General features: G+C 48.4%; 1 protein-coding gene across 2 annotated transcripts in view; it reads left to right on the top strand.

Annotated features, from left to right (window-relative positions):
* Positions 1-9570: 9570 nt before the first annotated feature.
* Positions 9571-17582, top strand: part of TMEM268 (transmembrane protein 268) — a 454643-nt gene continuing 446631 nt past the window's right edge. Inside the window, exon 1 of one of the 2 annotated variants that reach the window (XM_069609679.1) lies at positions 9571-10255. In XM_069609679.1, the coding sequence (XP_069465780.1) occupies positions 10207-10255 (49 nt within the window). In that variant the 5' untranslated portion in view covers positions 9571-10206. Of the gene's footprint in view, positions 10256-10297; positions 17555-17582 lie in introns of those variants that run through there. The other variant, XM_069609680.1, reaches the window with a different exon arrangement.

Genomic DNA, 17582 nt, shown 5'->3' with positions numbered 1-17582 from the left:
CATGTGTGAATGGGTCAAGAGGTAAGAAACGGAGGAATGGGGTTGGCATCAGAGGCAGGGAGAAAACCAGGGGACCTGCATCCTCAAAGAGTTTAGCACAGGTCAGCGTAGAGCGATCCAATAAAGATGACACGGCAGAATGATAGAGTGGAGTGCAGTTTGTATATTTGAAACAAAATTAGAAAAGTGTTACAGATACATACAAAAACCCAATGAGGAATCACAAATAACACAGACACAACTACATTAGTTCCTGAGAGCAGTAGCACGGTCTAAAAGTGAAGTCAATGAAATCACAGCTGCGCCTCAAGGAACTGACATGTAACTTTCATGATCTCACTGAAGAGAACAGAATCACCTCCACACCCTTTCTTTTAAAATCAGTTGCCATACAGCACTATCACTCTTGTTCTATTGAGTATGCCCCTTTGGAAAGGCATATTGGACTTGCTCTGCGACCAGGCAGCACTTGGAGCCACAGGGACTTTATTTGCAATTTCCCAGGATATGCTCGAGATGTGCTAGAGCTGCACAAGGGTGGTCAGCTCTGCCCCCGTCCTGTGACCCTGTTGTTAGGGAGGATGCGCTGGTGGTTCGGGCTGAGTCACTGGCAGTTGACAGGAACGATATCCAGGAAAACAATAGGTAAAGAGGCGGATTCAGTACCCACCTCCAACCCTGTAACCAAGGCGCCTTTTAGGCACATTGCATCAGAAACGATAATTGCCAGCCTTCAATTGAACGTTTTGCTACACAGATCCATACAACTTTGGGATGCCTCTGGGCAGATGTTTATTTAACAGGGAAAATAGTGCTGCATAACTCTACTCTGCACTGCGCGCTGCATCCTTCCGGTAACGGACAACAGGGAAGCCCCACCATCTGGCCCATTCCCTCTGCTCAGTTCTCAGGAGAGGTGCACACCTGTTGGGGCCCTGAGCCCTTTGTTTCATTAGTAGAGATGGGATAAGCCAAATAAACCACCTCCTCCTGCCCCTTTGGCAACATCACCTACGGACAGTGTCACATTGACGTCTCCATAGTTATGGGGAGGCAGGTCCAGGGGAAGGGGAAGTGATGTTGGGGAACGGGATGTGACGGGAGGCGGGACCAGGGGCAGTTTGTGTCAGGAGAAATAAAGAATAGACATGTGTAGCAGCGCTCCGTATCTGTCTCCATTTGTGCGTGCCACGCATACCCCATGCCACGACACTGGCGATGAGGCTGGTGGCCTCCCACGGGGCGCATGTGGAGCTGCAATCAAGGCGAGGGCAGATGCAAGGCTGCATCATGGGCCGTCGCCCAAGAGTCGAATGAAGAAGGCCGTCACTGCCTCAAGCGCTGGAGCGCAATCAGAACGTCGGAGGCCCACCGCGGAGGATCTAATTAGGCAGCAACTCCAGACAACATGAACTCTCCATTCCCGGGCCGCGGTGATGAGAAGTGAAGCTGGGGGAATCCAGCTGATCAGCATGTGCCCGGAAGGAAGAGAAGAGAAGCCAGCAGCACAGTAGGCAGGGGAACGGCAGGCCCAACATGGGGAGACTCACCAGAGCAAGGCCCTCCCCCACAAGTCCACAAGGACACGGATGGTGCTCGTGCCCCAGTGAGGCGGCCATTTCCCCAGAGACAAGGGAGCTGGGTCCAGGAAACCCCACGCCGGCACGAGATAAAAGAGAGATCGTAAGGTCAAGATATTCCGGGCAGGACAATGATCAAGGGGCACAAGCCCAAGTCTAGGGACAACCGGGACAAGCCCCCCAGGTCACGGACCAGCTCCCATATAGGCTTCCAGACACATTGGTGGACCAGATGCCAGGGGCATTCAACGTCACCGACACCAGCAACATGGGTCCAAGGTGGAATAACTGGATCAGAGCCTTTGACTTATACATGGGAGAGACAGGGCCTATAGAAGATGCTCGCCAAAAATGTCTCCTCAAACTGGCAGTGGGCTCGGCTACTCGTGACATCCATGAAATGCCCCCTGACTCCATTGACTCTATTCAAGACCTGAAGGACGCCCTAGCTGCGTACTTCACCCCCCACAACAACGTGGACTATGAGAGGCACCTATTTCACAGCACCAAGCAACACAAAGGTGAGACCATGGACACCTAAGTCATGTGGGCTGCGCACAAAAATGAAACACTGTGACTTTGCAAATTATTCCAACACTGAAGCCCTATGGTCCCAAATTATAGCAGGGTGTGAATCACAGACATTTAGGAGGAAACTGTTCCAACAGCAGCGCACCCTGGATGAGATACTTGCTCTAGCTCGCGCAGAGAGAGCCATAGCCTCACAGGTGGGGAGCTTCAACAACCCCATACCCGGAGAAACCATACACAGACTACAACCCGAGAGGAGGTCGGAGGAACTCTTCTGCTATAAGTGCGGGTTTGAGTACCCCCATGAAGGGAGTTGCCCCGCTGTCGGTCAGCGGAGTGCCACTTCTGTAGAGGAAGGACATTTCAAGTCTGTGTGCAAGCTCTTCAGGTACAGAAGAAAAGATTGTGCCCAGGAAATGCTACCCCGACACAAGGCAAAGCCCCAACCTTCCCCTGGGAGCCACCCTGGTGCCTCCTCTCAAGGGCCATCTAATCAGGCAAATCCCGATCCCCGGGAATGAGACTCAGGGGAAGACAAGCCAAGAAGGGAGAGGAGAGACAGAAGAAGAAACGTAATGAGAGCAAGAACAGAGCGACGATCAAGGCGCCATGTGCGCTACCTAGTAGAACAGTCACCATCTGACTCAGACCCCAGCTCTTCGGGGAGCGACCAGAAGAAGAAGGCATACGTCTATGCTGTGGGAAATCCCACGGCCATGGCACACAGCCCTACGCTGATCATTAAGTTAAATGAATAAGCCACCGAATTCTTGATAGACACCAGCGCCACGGTTAACGTTGTCAGCGAAGCCATCTTCAAGGAACTCCCTGCGAGACCCAAACTGACCCCTGCCATGGTGGACATCTATGCGTATGGCGCCAAGGCTCCCCTTAAATGCCTGGGACAATTTGAGGGCACGTGTCGATGCAAGAGGCATGAAAGAAAAATACCCGCTCATGTCCTGGCAACCGAAACAGACAGTGGATGCGTGCTAAGCTTCAAAGCAGAGGCCAATATGGGTCTCATCCATATCCTCTACAACATTATGGTCCATAAATATATCAACCCCGTGGAAATGATCAGCAACCTATATCCAAACATTTTCCGAGGCATCGGAAACCTAAGGAACAGACCCATTAAACTACATATAGACTAATCCGTACGCCCGGTGGCCCAACACTACCGAGGGATCCCGATCAACATTCAAAGGAAAGTGGAGGACAAATTACACAAGCTGCTCGAGCAGGATATCATCGAGCCGGCCACTGGCCCCACCACGTGGGTATCCCCCATAGTACCAGTTCCGAAGAAAGGATCGGAAGCGATCTGGCTCTGCGTAGACGTGAGACGCCCGAACCAAGCCATACGGCAGGAGAGACACCTGGCCCCACGCATCACTGACATGATTCATCTCCTAAATGGGGCCAAGGTGTTCTCGAAACTGGACCGACAGAAAGGCTATCACCAACTGGTGTTGAGCCCCGAAAGTCGAAACATAACCACATTTGTTACCCACCTAGGACTCTTCCGCTACAAAAGGCTAAGTTTCGGGGTGTCCTTCGCTGCAGAAATATTTCAGGCCGAGGTACACAATGTAATCAAACATATGGCAAACTGCCTCAATTACAGCGATGACATCCTGGTCTTTGGTACTGACGTCAACAAGCACGATGAAGCCCTAATGAAAGTATGCAAGGCCCTGGAAGCAGCCATCCTCACCTTCAATCAGGACAAATGTGAATTCCGCAAGAGTACACAAAAATTCTTTGGGAACATCTTTCCAGAATCAGGCATGTCTCCGGACCCCTACAAAGTGGCCATACTAAATGACACTGCCCCGCCTGCAAATGTCTCAGAATTGCATTCTTTTCTTGGGCTCACGAGCTACTGAACGTACTACATCAGGGACTTTGTGACAGTAAGCAAGCCTCTGAGACTGCTGACCAAACAAGATGCCCTGTTTGAGTGGACACCTGAGTGCCAAAAAGCATTTGAGACCATCAGAGAAAGGGTCGCCAAGGCCGAGAACATGTCTTACTATGACCCGAGTCGTCAGACAGAGCTGCCGGTGGATGCCGGCCCACTAGGGTTGGGGGCTATATTGGCCCAAGTGGACCCAAGCGACCCTTCACGAACACACACAGTCGCATATGCCAGCCGGAGTCTCTTGGCCATGGAACAAGCCTACTCCCAGGCAGAGAAAGAAGGACTTGCCGTAGTCTGGGCATGCAAACACTTCCATCTCTTCATGTACAGCAAACCCTTCTGAGTAGTCACAGACCACCAAGTGCTATTGTTCCTGTATGGGAACCCCCAGGCAAAACTACCACCTCGGATAACCTGCTGGGGGCTGCGGCTGCAGGACTACGCATTTGAAATAGTCCATCAACCAGGGAAGGAGAACAACCCTGCAGACATTTTGTCCATAAGACCCCGGGAGGGGTGCATACCAGAACCATCTGTGGCTGACAGGTATCTTAAGTACCTTATGCATCAATCCACACCAACTGGGATAGACATTGGAATGATAGCCCAAGAAACGGAAAATGAAGCGGCTTGTCAGATCCTCTGTGAGGATCTTCAGTCGGGCATGTGGAGAAGGGCACGTGAGAAAGAAAGAGCAGCTGGGGACCCGGTACACTCTGAGGTGGAACGACTAGTGCAGGTAAAGGATGAACTGGCACTGTCGGACGATCACCTCCTGATCAAGGGCCGCAAACTAGTAATCCCACTAGCTCTACGAGCCAGGGTCATCGAGAGGGCTCATGAGAGCCACAGAGGGATGGTGTCGCCGAATCGCATGTTGCGCCAGAAGGTCTGGTTTCCCAACATGGACTCCATGGGAGACGAAGCACTCAAAGCATGCCCCACCTGCAGCCTCATCATGCCAAACCGTCACCCTGAGCCTTTGAGGATGTCAGAACTCCCACAAGGGGTATGGGAAGCGGTGGCGGCTGATTTCTTCAAGCCCATTGAAGGAGGAAGGTCCCGCTGCCCCTCCACCGGTGACTTCGAATGACATTGATCTTCTTACACAAAAAATAAAAAAATTGATTCGGACACAATCGCATGGCCAGCTCATGATTCAGTACCTAAAGGCCCGGGTTATCCTCGAAGGCCTTCAAATAAAAAACACACCCAGAGTCTTTTTAGACAATCCTAAATTTATGAAAGGGTTCAGCGGTGTTGGTAACAAATGCTCCCGTGACTGGGTGATTCTAATAATCGAGACAGCAGAAGAAGAAGGAAAAAAAACAAAAAGAAGAGCTAGATTCTCTTGAGGCAAAAATTAAAGAGGATTCAGTTATTCCTGATATCAAAACCAGTCTGGAAAAAATTAATGATGAAACGTCCAAATTCAAGACCTTTACTTTGGACAAGAAAATTTGGAAGCTGAAAAAAGATATTGGGAACTACAAAGAGGAAATCACGTATCCATACTTTGTCCCGGGTTTCTTCCAGCAATACAATAATAACCAGAATAACTGGAAAGGTCAAAACAGATTCCAACGCAATAAGAAGCTGGTGACTTTTTCCAATTCCTCTAATAGTGGTGACTCAAACTCCACCCAAAATGGCCCAAGCAAAAGTGGGGCAGCTACACCACAAAGAGGCCCACAATGTTTTCAACAAAGAGGGAATTGCGGAAAAAACAGACCGTGGAACCACCATCCGATGCAAACCCGGCAGTGGATTCCTCCACAAACCTGCTAAACTCTATCTTTAATCTAAGTACGCACACACTATCTTTTGCAGAACAATCTGTGTTGAGTAAGGGCTTATCTTTCGTTCCTGTCTGTAAGGCGAATTCTTTCCAGACTGAAATTGAAATGAGAAACTTTTTCCGTATCATCAGGCTTAAGTACTTCTTCCATGATAAAGACTCTAATAAGGATGTTGAGGAAAACCGATCAGGCAAGAAGCCTCCTTCCACTTTTACACCATTACAATCCATGGTATCACCAGAAATTCTGGCTATTGAGAATAAAATTCTCTGAGAGATGAAACATCTTTGTGAACATAAAAACCGCTACAAAGACAACCTGTCGAAATCAGAACGGACAGCTCTCAAAAATCTTGAAAATAACTCCCTATTTGTCATAAAACCAATTATTGTATGAAATGCCCATGTGGGCTTCTGTACATTGGTAAGACGAAGCGACCGGTACGGACCAGAATTGGTGAACACCGTTGTTGCATCAAAAATAACACGGGGGACAAACCGCTGGTTGAACACTACAAGAAGGCAAAATGTTCACATGATGACATTTTTTGGTGTGTGTTGCAAAAGATTGGTAATCACCACCATGGTGGTGACCGTGATCAAAAACTGCGGAGACTTGAACAAAAGTGGATATACGATTTGGACTCAGTCAAACATGGTTTAAATTTATATATTGAATGGGGTCTATTTATACGTAAATGACAATACACCACCATAATAATATTGAGGTGAGCTCATGAGACTCATACCATTCTGCCAAAATAAGCACATATCCATATTGGGATAGACATATTTTCCTGGTCCCCGACAGTATACCTGACTCCATCAGAGTATATCTAAATAAACAGAAAACAGTGTGTTTTATAAAACACACACACATACTTTGAACATTGAATGCCAGTCTTCTATGTTGCCTTGGACTTTTTGATTCTAACTCCCCAAGATGGCCTTCCCACAAGCACACAACTAACGCTTTCATTGATGAGCGAGTCACGCTAGAGGTCAATCACATGACCATATTTACAACATAAGCGCCCCCGCAACGTCGAGCCAGCCGAATTACAATGCTGACTTCTGTCGGAACAACGCCAAACTTGGCTCGTTCGCGTGCGTCAAGCTTGTATGGAAACTAGATACCCCGCAGTGCTGCCACAATCAGAAGTAAGTCTTCCAACACTTGCAAAGGTTGTATTTGCCTTTTTGCCCACTCTGTTTGACACTAATTTCGGCCGTACACGTGTGCTTTTTCCTGTCTTGCATACTAGGCATTGGCGCTTACCTAAAATCGATCGCAGAACACACGAAAGATCGTTTTTCTTCTCGCCTGCAAACAAGTAGCAGTGGCTACACCAGGTGGACATACTATTTGCACCTCCTTTTTTGGTAAATGAGTAGGCAGCTTTCTCCAATTAAATTAGATTAACCGAAGACTTTAACGTGCCTTTCTTTTTAGTCACATTAAAGACACAGAATTTATTGAAAGTGACGGTTTACCTAAGAAACACCGCCTTCACTCGTGAATGAATACATGACTTGTAAGAAGCCATAATAGGGATGTTTTATTCTCCATATATCTGCTAAATAACATGCAAATCACAAAAAAAAATGTACATAAAAAATGGCTGTAGTAATGAAATAAAATATAAGGTGCCCACTGAAATGGGTAAAAAAATAGACCTTATCTCAGGCAGGGCAGAGAGTGAAATTACTTTTTATGAAGAAATCGACCAGCATTGTACTAATTAGACAGTACAATAATACAAAATAAATTGTGTGATGCCCACCTAACTAGATCGAGATGTTCTCAGCCATTTTTGTATGCACTAAAATAGTATTGGAAATAACGAAAGGCTCTGGTTTTTGTGTACATTGATATATATGTCTCTGTTTTTATAGATACTGCGAGACATTCCCACAACAGAACTTGTGACATTCTGCACCCTGCAAGATGAGGTTTTGATGTGTCCTGAGTAAAGCCTTACATACACGACTAACCAGTATAAGAACAAGGGACAGTCATTGTGCCAATCAAACATTAAGGCTGGAAACAGATCTACTCATGTCGACACAATTGAAATGGGGGCTTTATATTAAAGCAAACATGAATGGGCTAGTCTAAAGTCACCCATGTGTTACTAACATCACCTATGATACAATGCACTGTGTGAATGAACGCAAGGATCAAAACTGTTGATCAATTGTCTCTTTTACAATTTTGTTTTATGTTGTTGAGAATTGCAAATGTGACCGAATGGTCTGTTTTATGACCCAGTTTAGAATAATAAATATATGAGATATTTTTGTTAAAATTGAGCCCTCCATCTCTTTATATTTGCTAAAAGTAAGATGGTTTGTCTGCAAGCATATGTGGATTGAGACCTAGTTTTGTTACCTCTGTTGTGGATATCGAAAGGTAGCTTGTTGTTATCCCCCTTGTTCTCGCTATTTGCACTTAGTCCTCCTTCAACAAGCCCCTATATTTTTTTTAAAAAAGAGGACCTACGTTGCATCAGTGCACTCACTGACTCTTTCATGGAGGAAGATACGTGCTGGCAATCATGGACGAGTACTCCCGATATCCAGAGGCCCAACTCATATCTCACGTCGTCACACTTTAAGAGCATTCCCTCGCTGGGAACACACATTGACTCAGTGGACGCGTGGTCATTCCCCTTGACTATGCCTCGGATGACCCCTACCAAGGAGATCATGGGGACACCAATGATTCGGACCACAAAGTTCCCCCGGAGAGCGAGGACAGGGGAAGCACCCCAGAACTGGTGAGCTCCCGTCCGCAGAGAGCACAGAACAAGCCTCGCTGCTGGATTGAAGAAATGGGCTAAGGGCCCACCAAGATGTCCACCTTTTGTGAATATCCTGGTAACTGTTTAAAAAGGGGGGAGATGTCACGTTGGCGTCTCCATAGTTATGAGGGGGGCGGGTCCAGGGGAAGGGCAAGTGACGTTGGGGAACGGGATGTGACGGGAGGCGGGAGGCGTGACCAGGAGCAGTTTGTGTCAGGAGAAATAAAGAATAGATGTGTGTAGCAGTGCTCCATCTCTGTCTCCATTGGTGCGTGCCACGCGCAGCGACCCAGGCATACCCCACGCCATGACAGACAGTAGCACCCCTCTGCCCCCAAAAGGCACTTGCATGCGCATCTCCATCCGCTGCACCTCATGTCAGTGAACAGATTCACTCCTGCTGTTACCCCTACAGCCCACTGGATGGGATGTGGTCTGACAGAAATTGAGCCCACCCTGACAAACCTCGGCTTCACTTCCTACTGGTCACATTCGCCTGCCTGGGCAGAGCTACTGACTAATGTCAAGAACTTTGTAAAGCCCCAGAATGTGACGCTCCTACTCTTGGAGACGTGCAGCCATAGACCAATCTGTTTACAAGCCCGCTCGAAATTTCACTCAGACAAGAAATGTATTGTGGCATAGGCGCTCATGTGGGATCTCCTACTGTGTGCTTGCATCTTGGTGTCATGACCACTAGTGGGATCCATAGTGCAGGCAGGGCCTGGACATTGAATGGCAGGCTGGCGCAAGCTCCAGCATGACAGTAGACATGCCCCCACTAAAATGGCCCCCAGAATGGGTTGCCAAGTAGGATCCAACATGGCCCCTGGCAAACCCTCCTCAAAAGCATTTCTAGTGGTCTAATGGTGCTGGGTGCAGCCCAGGCCTATATAAGCCCCGCCCTGGGCCATACCCAGTGCTTAGCGTACTCTTCGGTTGCGAGGACATGCAGCGTAACGCTTGCTCTGCCCTGTGCAGCTCCACGTGCCTCTGGATCCTTTCCAGCATTCCCAGACGTGGAGCCCTTCACTGCTGCGGCTCCTCTCATCTCTGCGGCTCCTGCTTTCCATCTATCTTACGGCCGCAGCAACTGCAAAGAAATAACACGTGTAAGACAACAACAGAGCTCTCTCTCCATCCCTCAGCCCTCCGCGCACCTCCGGTAGGGTCCAACGGCAGCCATCAGCTGTTCCAGCAGTGTACCTCCTCCGGCAGCAACCCGACTACAGCTGTCAGCTGTTTCTTCCTTTTCGCTGCGTGGGCAGCTCATTGGAATCATCACGCAGCAGCTATCAGCTGTTTCTCATTCACCGCACCTGCGAACCACAAAGCAAGGACACTGTTAACAACTGCAGCATATACAGAGAAAGTGCTGGACATTACTGCAAGCACTGGACAAAGCGCAAGACATTACTGGAGTGCAGCGCAGGACATTACTGAGTACTCGTTATCATTACAAAGTGCTGGACATTTCAACTAACCACAGCAGGAACCCACACACCGGCATACAGTGCGCCGCAGCTGGACTGGGCCACTGCTCGCAGTGAAGCAACTGAGAGCCAGATGCCAACAGGAAAACTACTACTCCTGCTCCTGCCCAAGGAGTTCCAAGGTGAGCATCTGCCCGCCCATACAGTCTGCCAGTCACGTACACTCTTGGAAGGTTATGGAGGTGGGGCGGGGGCGGTTTAGACTCAGTAGCTTACCTTTTGTTTTGTTACTTACCTGTAGATCCATCCATCCAGAGGGTCCCACTCCAGAAATCACCACATTAAGGACTCCAAACCACTCCCAACTCAACCATACACTGAGCAATTGCCATCAGCAGACTGGTTGGGGAAGGAGTGGGTTGGAACCTCACAGCCACGATCCAGGACCGAACCATCTGGTGAACCGGAACAGGCACTCCTGCAGGGAACCAGATGTAAGCGTTTCAGAACGCTAAGCCAACATGTACCACCCTGCCTGAGTGTCATTGCTTCAGAGGTCGACCAGCTATCCGCGTTACTAGGAGAGTTGCAGGCAGAGGTACATTCTGCCCACTCAGAAATGAACGCCATGAGGAAGGAGTTGGTAGTCAATAGGGAGAGAACAGAAGAACTGGCCTAGCACTTGAATAGAACGCAAGCCGGACAGACCCGCTTACCTGACCCTGCTGATAGCACTGCAGCAGCGCCATCCCAGATACAAGTGACCACACCAGTTACAGTTCCTTTAGCCCCACCCAATAGATTCCTGGGGCATCCGCAAAAGTACACAGTGTTTATAAATCAATGCTGACTGCACTTTTTGTGCAGGCCATGGGCGTTTCCAACTGATCAAACCAAGGTGGCCTTTGTCCTGTCCTACCTGGGGCGGCACGCAGCCAGTTGATCGGTACCGCTGGTGAACTGGGATGTTCCCATTTTGTACAAATTTGACGGTTTACAGCTATTTCTCTTATTGCATGAGCTCTTTGCCCGCCAAACTCAGGGGCATGCCCTAGACGGGAAACTGCTGGCTCTTCGACAGGGATCTCAAGACCTGTTAGTGTATATCACCACATTCATTTGGCTGGTGGTAGAGACCAACTGGCCTGAGGAGAAAGGGACCACCCTTTTCTGTTAGGGCCTCCACAGTGAACTGAAGAATGTACTGGCACAGGTCGTGAATCCATCAGAGCATTGTGCTGAGTATACAGACTTAGTGCAGCACCTGAAGCATCAATTACAGGAAAGACGGTTTGACCAGTCTCGTTTTGAGGGGCGACCTCTGTATGTACAGCCCCGGGAAGTTCCAATCCGAACCCCAGACAACACACCCAAGCCCATGCAGTTGGGCAGTGTGAGGGGGACCTCTGACCAATGCAGAGAGGGAGCGGCGTAGGAAGCAGCAACTTTGTTTATACTGCGGTAAGGCCAGACATGTCCTGAAGGATTCCCCAAGCAAGACACCCTGGAAACCACTGGGAGTCATAGAAGTCAGCACACCAGAACCAATGGAACTGTCGGAAAACTTCATGGCTCGACAAAAGTAGGGATAGGCTTGTCAGGAAAGGAGATGTTTTCAACAGTCTCGCATCTCACTAAATCCGCCATTCTACTATGCCCAGAACAGCGTCAACGTATGCATGCCCTAGAAGCATACATTCACTGTGGGGCAGTGGGTAATTATATGGACATCAATGTGGCCTTATGGATTGGCGTTCCCATCCAGAAGAAGGAAAGGGCAGACAACATTGTCTCTGTGGACGGAAAACAGCTGTCGTCAGGACCAGTGACCCAATGTACAGGTGAAGTTGTACTGTTATGCCATGACAGCCATCGGGAATACATAGTCTTCGACCTCATTAATGCGCCCCAGTACCAGCTAATGTTAGGTATGCCCTGGTTGGAGTGTCATAACCCGGTCATAGACTGGTGGGCCCATTCAGTAACCTTCTCCGCTGCAAGTGCACAGACCTGTTACCCAACCACATCTACCCAGACCAACACCCAGGTGCCTGTATCCGTACCACTGCATAGAGAATCTATGGTAACAATCGGCATTGTCGGACAATTAACCCCAGAGTATGAGGCCTACCAGAAAGACCAAGCCAATATCTTACCACCTCACAGACCCTATGATTGTCAAATCGATCTGGTCCCGGGAGCCCAGGAGCCATGTAGTCTTATATATGCACTTACGGAGAAAGAGACCAACACATGCGCAACTACCTAGACCAGTATTTAGCCAACGGATTCATCAGGCCATCTAAGTCACCCGACTCCTCTGCTCTTTTTTTTGTTTCCAAGAAGGAGGGTGACTTTAGAACCAGTATTGATTACAGAGGACTCAACAAGGTAACCACAAAAAAATAGTACCCATTGCCACTGATTCCTGTTTTACTGGACCAAGTGAAAGGAGCAAAGATCTACACGAAACTTGACCTTAGGGGAGCCTACCATCTGGTTCGTGTGAAGGCTGGAGATGAGTGGAAGACGGCCTTCCGCACAAAGTTCGGATTATTTTAATACACTGTCATGCCCTTTGGGCTGTGCAATGCTCTGGCGGCGTTCCAATTTTTAATGAACAATGTTCTAAAAGAACTGTTGGATGTGTATGCCATGGTGTACATAGACAACATCTTAATCTATTCAGCAACCCTGCGAGATCATGTGCACCATGTGCGGGCAGTCCTGGAAAAGTTATGTCAACAGCATTTGTTTGCAAAGCTTGAGAAATGTGCCTTCCACGTAACCCAAGTGGAGTTTCGCAAGGTATCAGCAATACTAGAATGGCCTTCACCTACCTCTGGTAAGGCCATTCAGAGCTTCCTAGGATTCACCTAGAATTCGCCAACTTTTATAGGCGGTTCATTGCAGACGTTTCCGACATAGTTCACCCCATCACTTCCTTGCTACAAAAAACAAAACCTTCAACTGGTCTACCGAAGTCGAACAGGCCTTTGTGCAGCTTAAAAACCACTTTACCACTGCTCCATTTCTCAGGCACCTGGATCCGGAGCTCCCATACCTAGTTGAAACCGATGCATCAAGCATTGCCATGGGGGGGGGGGTATTATCGCAGCAAGATCCAGAAACCCACCAGTTGCACCCTGCAGCGTTCTGGTCCAAGAAATTCAACCCAGCAGAGCTGAACTACGCAGTGACTGATAAGGAGTTGCTTGCTATCAAGGCTGCATTCAAGGAGTGGCGTCACCATCTCCCCGAGCACACCATACAATCACAGTGCTCATAGACCACCACAACCTGCAATTCCTGGTAACAGCCAAAGCCCAGACTCCTCATCATCTCTGGTGGGCTCTATTCTTTACCGAATACAATTTCACAGTGACGTATTGTCCTGGTGTGAAGAACGGGAAGGTGGATGCACTCTCTTGAATGGGCTGGGATACCGACAGGCAAGGCGCTTATACAAGTCCGGCGCCTGTGCCAATCATCCCTGAAGAAGAATTGTTAGGACCTATGGCCATCCATTCAACCACTTAGAAGAATTACAGGACGAAGTCAGAAAAACTATGATGTTCGACCAAATGCAGTCGCGGGCTTCTCAACATGGGCAGCGAACGACAGAGAATGGGCTCCCATACCACCAGAAATGTTTGTATTTACCAAGTGCTATGATGCACAACCAGGTTCTAAAGACTTACGATGATGCACTTGCAGCAGGACATCCGGGCATCGCTAAGACAATGACCAAGGTCCGGAAGAACATTTGGTGGCCTTATTGTCGGAAGGATACCAGGCAATACATAAAAACATGTGATGTCTGCGCCAGAAACAAGACATCAAGGAGTAAACCGTAAGGCTTGCTTCGACCACTGTCAATTCCACCGGCCCCCTGGCATGATGTCTCCTTGGACTTCATCACTGATTTTCCGCCATATAACCGCTACACACAATACTAGTTGTTGTCGATCTCCTGACCAAAATGGCACACTGAAGGGGCTACCTAATGCAGGAACACTGGCGCAGATATTCTTAACGAATATTGTCAAGTTACATGACTTTCCATTAGGGGTTATATCAGACCGAGGGAGCCAGTTTGTGTCCAAATTCTGGAGGAATTGTTGTGTCAAAGCCCAGATTGACATCCTTCTATCTACTAGCCACCACCCACAGACTGATGGTCAGACCGAAAGGACAAATCCGACTCTCGAACAATACTTACGATGTACGGTCTCGCAGATAGATTTGGGTTGGGTCGAACTGCTGTGGGCAGTAGAGTATGCCTACAACAATACTATTCACAACTACACTGGCTTTTTACCCTTCTTTTGTTTGCACGAGAGGATCCACGCACTACAGCCTTAGACCCACCGGTACCATTAGAATTGCCCGCTGTTAACACACTACATGCAAGCATCAAGGAAACCCTGAAAAAGGCTACCCAGACTCTCCTAAAGGCAAAGGCTGCACACAAGCGTTTTGCAGACATGAAAAGGATAGAAGAACATAAGAAAAGAGTAAAGTGTCCATCTCTAAAGACACTCTTGTCCCCTGCACACCATTCGACACTGAATAAATCATTCAAAATAATATAGATATGTCCAGTAACATATATTTATAATTCAGAAATTCAAAATGATCAAATCAACACGGTATAACAGTAAAAAGTGGACAATATGTTCAAAAAGAAATACCCAGTATCTTAAACAAAATGGCCATCATAAAAAAATTGCAAATTAAAGTATGATGAGATGAAGTTCCAAACTCGACGCGTTTCGGGGTATCCACCCCTTCTTCAGGATCAAAGTAATCTGCTATAACATATATATAAAGGAGGAGTCCATAAACATAAGAATTATGCCAGTATAGTAGTCAAGTTACTCATAGAAGACAAAACCAAAATATAATTCTCAAGGGATCACATTTCTTACAAAGTCCCCGTTCTTTCATATTAACACTCTCTCCCCCTTATCTACATGTAAGATTGTAAGCATGCTCATGGTTTTGCTCAAAATGCAATAGAATACAATACAAAATACAACTGCAAGTGAGACCAAAGATAACAATTGGTTATAAACAAGGATAGAAAACCCCAGTACCATGTGGGAGATAAAGTATGGCTTGCCACCAAACACATCCAATTGAAGGGGCCCAAGAAATTTCATCCATGGTACATCGGTCCATAACCCATAGAAACCATTGTCAATCCCGTGGAGGCACGACTGAAGTTACCTTCCATGCTCCGAATACACCAAGTTTTCCACGTATCCCTGTTGACGCCCATGCACCCAGGTACCAGGGATTCTCTGAAGCAACCGCCGCCAGTAGAGACAGAAGGGGTGAAACAGAGTATGAAGTCAGGAAAATCCTAGACTCCAAGATAATACGACGCAAGCTCTATTACTTGGTCGATTGGAAAGGATATAGTGTGCTAGATCGGACCTGCGAACCAGCAGAAAACATACATGCTGCACATCTACTAGCGAGGTTCCACTGTAATCACCCTGAATGACATGCTCCCACCAAAATGGTCCACAGAATGGGTTGCCAAGTAGGATCCAACATGTCCCCTGACAAACCCTCTTCAAAAGCATTCTGTCAGGACCTCTATTTTAGGTGTCACATCCCACATCAAGTCATTAGCCTACTCATACACACAGGCCGCAAAACCCTTTAATAGGCCTTCACACTCCTGCATCACCAGACATAATAAGAAACCCGGACTCAGTTGGACCAGAGCATGGTGCATCTGGAACCAACTACGGCCATCAACACTTGAGGGGTAATCCAACATGGAGGAGGAGCAAGTATCAAGGCACTAAAAGCAACGGTCTAGTTGTTATCACAGCTCTCGGTGTGGCTGGCTATATAAACCACACCCAGGCAAGCGCCCACGCTTCACGTTGCTTCTGTTGTCAACAGCAGATGCTCACCGCAGACCCGGAGCATTATTGCATGCTCATTCTTATCCAGCTTCATTCCGGCGGATTTCACCGCAATAATCCTTACCTGTTATCAGCTCCAACGAACAGCTCAACAATACTCCTGACCTGTTACCATCACCAGAGCTCTGGCGGCGCCTCTCGCCTTTCACATCTCTGGTGATCGCGGCTCCGCAGCGGCCCTGCAGCGCCCCCTCCTGCATGGGGCCCGCGCTTCCCGCCTTTCACATCTCAGCTGATCGCGGCTCCGCAGCGGCCCCTCCTCTGCATCGAGACCGAGCTTCTGCCTCTTGAATCAGCGGGTCAGCTGTTCTCCTGGCTTCAGTCATCGGCTACATCCCCAGGCCGCTCTGAGTCAGCTCCGCTACATCTGTAAGAGAAGGGATCACACTTGAACCAACAAGACAAGGAAAAGTATTCAGATAAAGACACTACCCTAAGAAAGACTGCAAATTAAGGACTCACTGAAGAATAAGACTGAAGTTCTTTACAACAATTACAGGATCATCTCCTAAAGCAGAGACATTCCAAGCCACAGCAGGTCAGGGCTTAAGAGGATCAGTGAAGTAACTGGCCCTAACAGACAATTGCGCCCCTGCTGAGCCTCAGGAAAACCAGGATGGAGAGTTTCCCTCCTTTACATACAAGGTGAGCTCACACACACACATAATAGGGGTGGCGTTTGGGAGCAGCGTACAGGGAGTTGTTAGAGGTATCAGGCTCCTAATCTCATAGCTGCGCTACCTTGTTCCCACAGAATAATCCTCCCAGAGAAGTAACCAGAGAAAGGTGTCACGCTGAGGATCCGGATACCCCCGCAGAGACAAGGTGCTTACCAAACTCTTCGGTTGCGAGGACAGGCAGCATAACGCTTGCTCCGCCCTGTGCAGCTCCACGTGCCTCCGGATCCTTTCCAGCATTCCCTGACGTGGAGTCCTTCATTGCTGCGGCTCCTCTCATCTCCGTGGCTCCTACTTCCCATCTACATTACGGCCTCAGCACCTCCAGAGAAATAACAACACGCGTAAAACAACAACAGAGCTTGGACCTCTCCCTCCATCCCTCAGCCCTTCGCGAACCTCCGGCAGGGTACAACAGCAGCGATCAGCTGTCCCAGCAGTCTATCTCCTCTGGCAGCAACCCGACTACAGCTGTCAGCTGTTTCTTCGTTTTCTCTGCGTTGGCAGCTCGCAGGAATCAACGCGCTGCAGTTGTCAGCTGTTTCTCATTCACCACAAATGTGAATCACAAAGAAACACTGTTAACAACTGCAGCACATACAGAGAAAGTGCTGGACATTACTGCAAGCACTGGACACTATCCCAACGAGCAATACATTACTGGTGTGCAGTTCAGGACATTACTGAGCACTGGTTACCATTACAAAGCGCTGGACATTGAAACTCACCACAGCAGGAACCCATACGCCGGCATCCAGTGCGCCACAGCTGGACCCGGCCACCACTCGCAGTGAAGCAACTGAGAGCCAGATGCCAACAGGAAAACTACTGCTACTGCTCCTGCCCTAGGAGTTCCAAGGTGAGCACCTACCCGCCCATACAGTCCG

The sequence above is a fragment of the Ambystoma mexicanum genome, chromosome 8 (genome assembly GCF_040938575.1).
Source record: "Ambystoma mexicanum isolate Mex_15411 chromosome 8, UKY_AmexF1_1, whole genome shotgun sequence".
Lineage (NCBI taxonomy): Eukaryota > Metazoa > Chordata > Amphibia > Caudata > Ambystomatidae > Ambystoma > Ambystoma mexicanum.
Note: the sequence above shows the minus strand (reverse complement) of the source record. Positions and strands in the feature narration are given on the sequence as shown.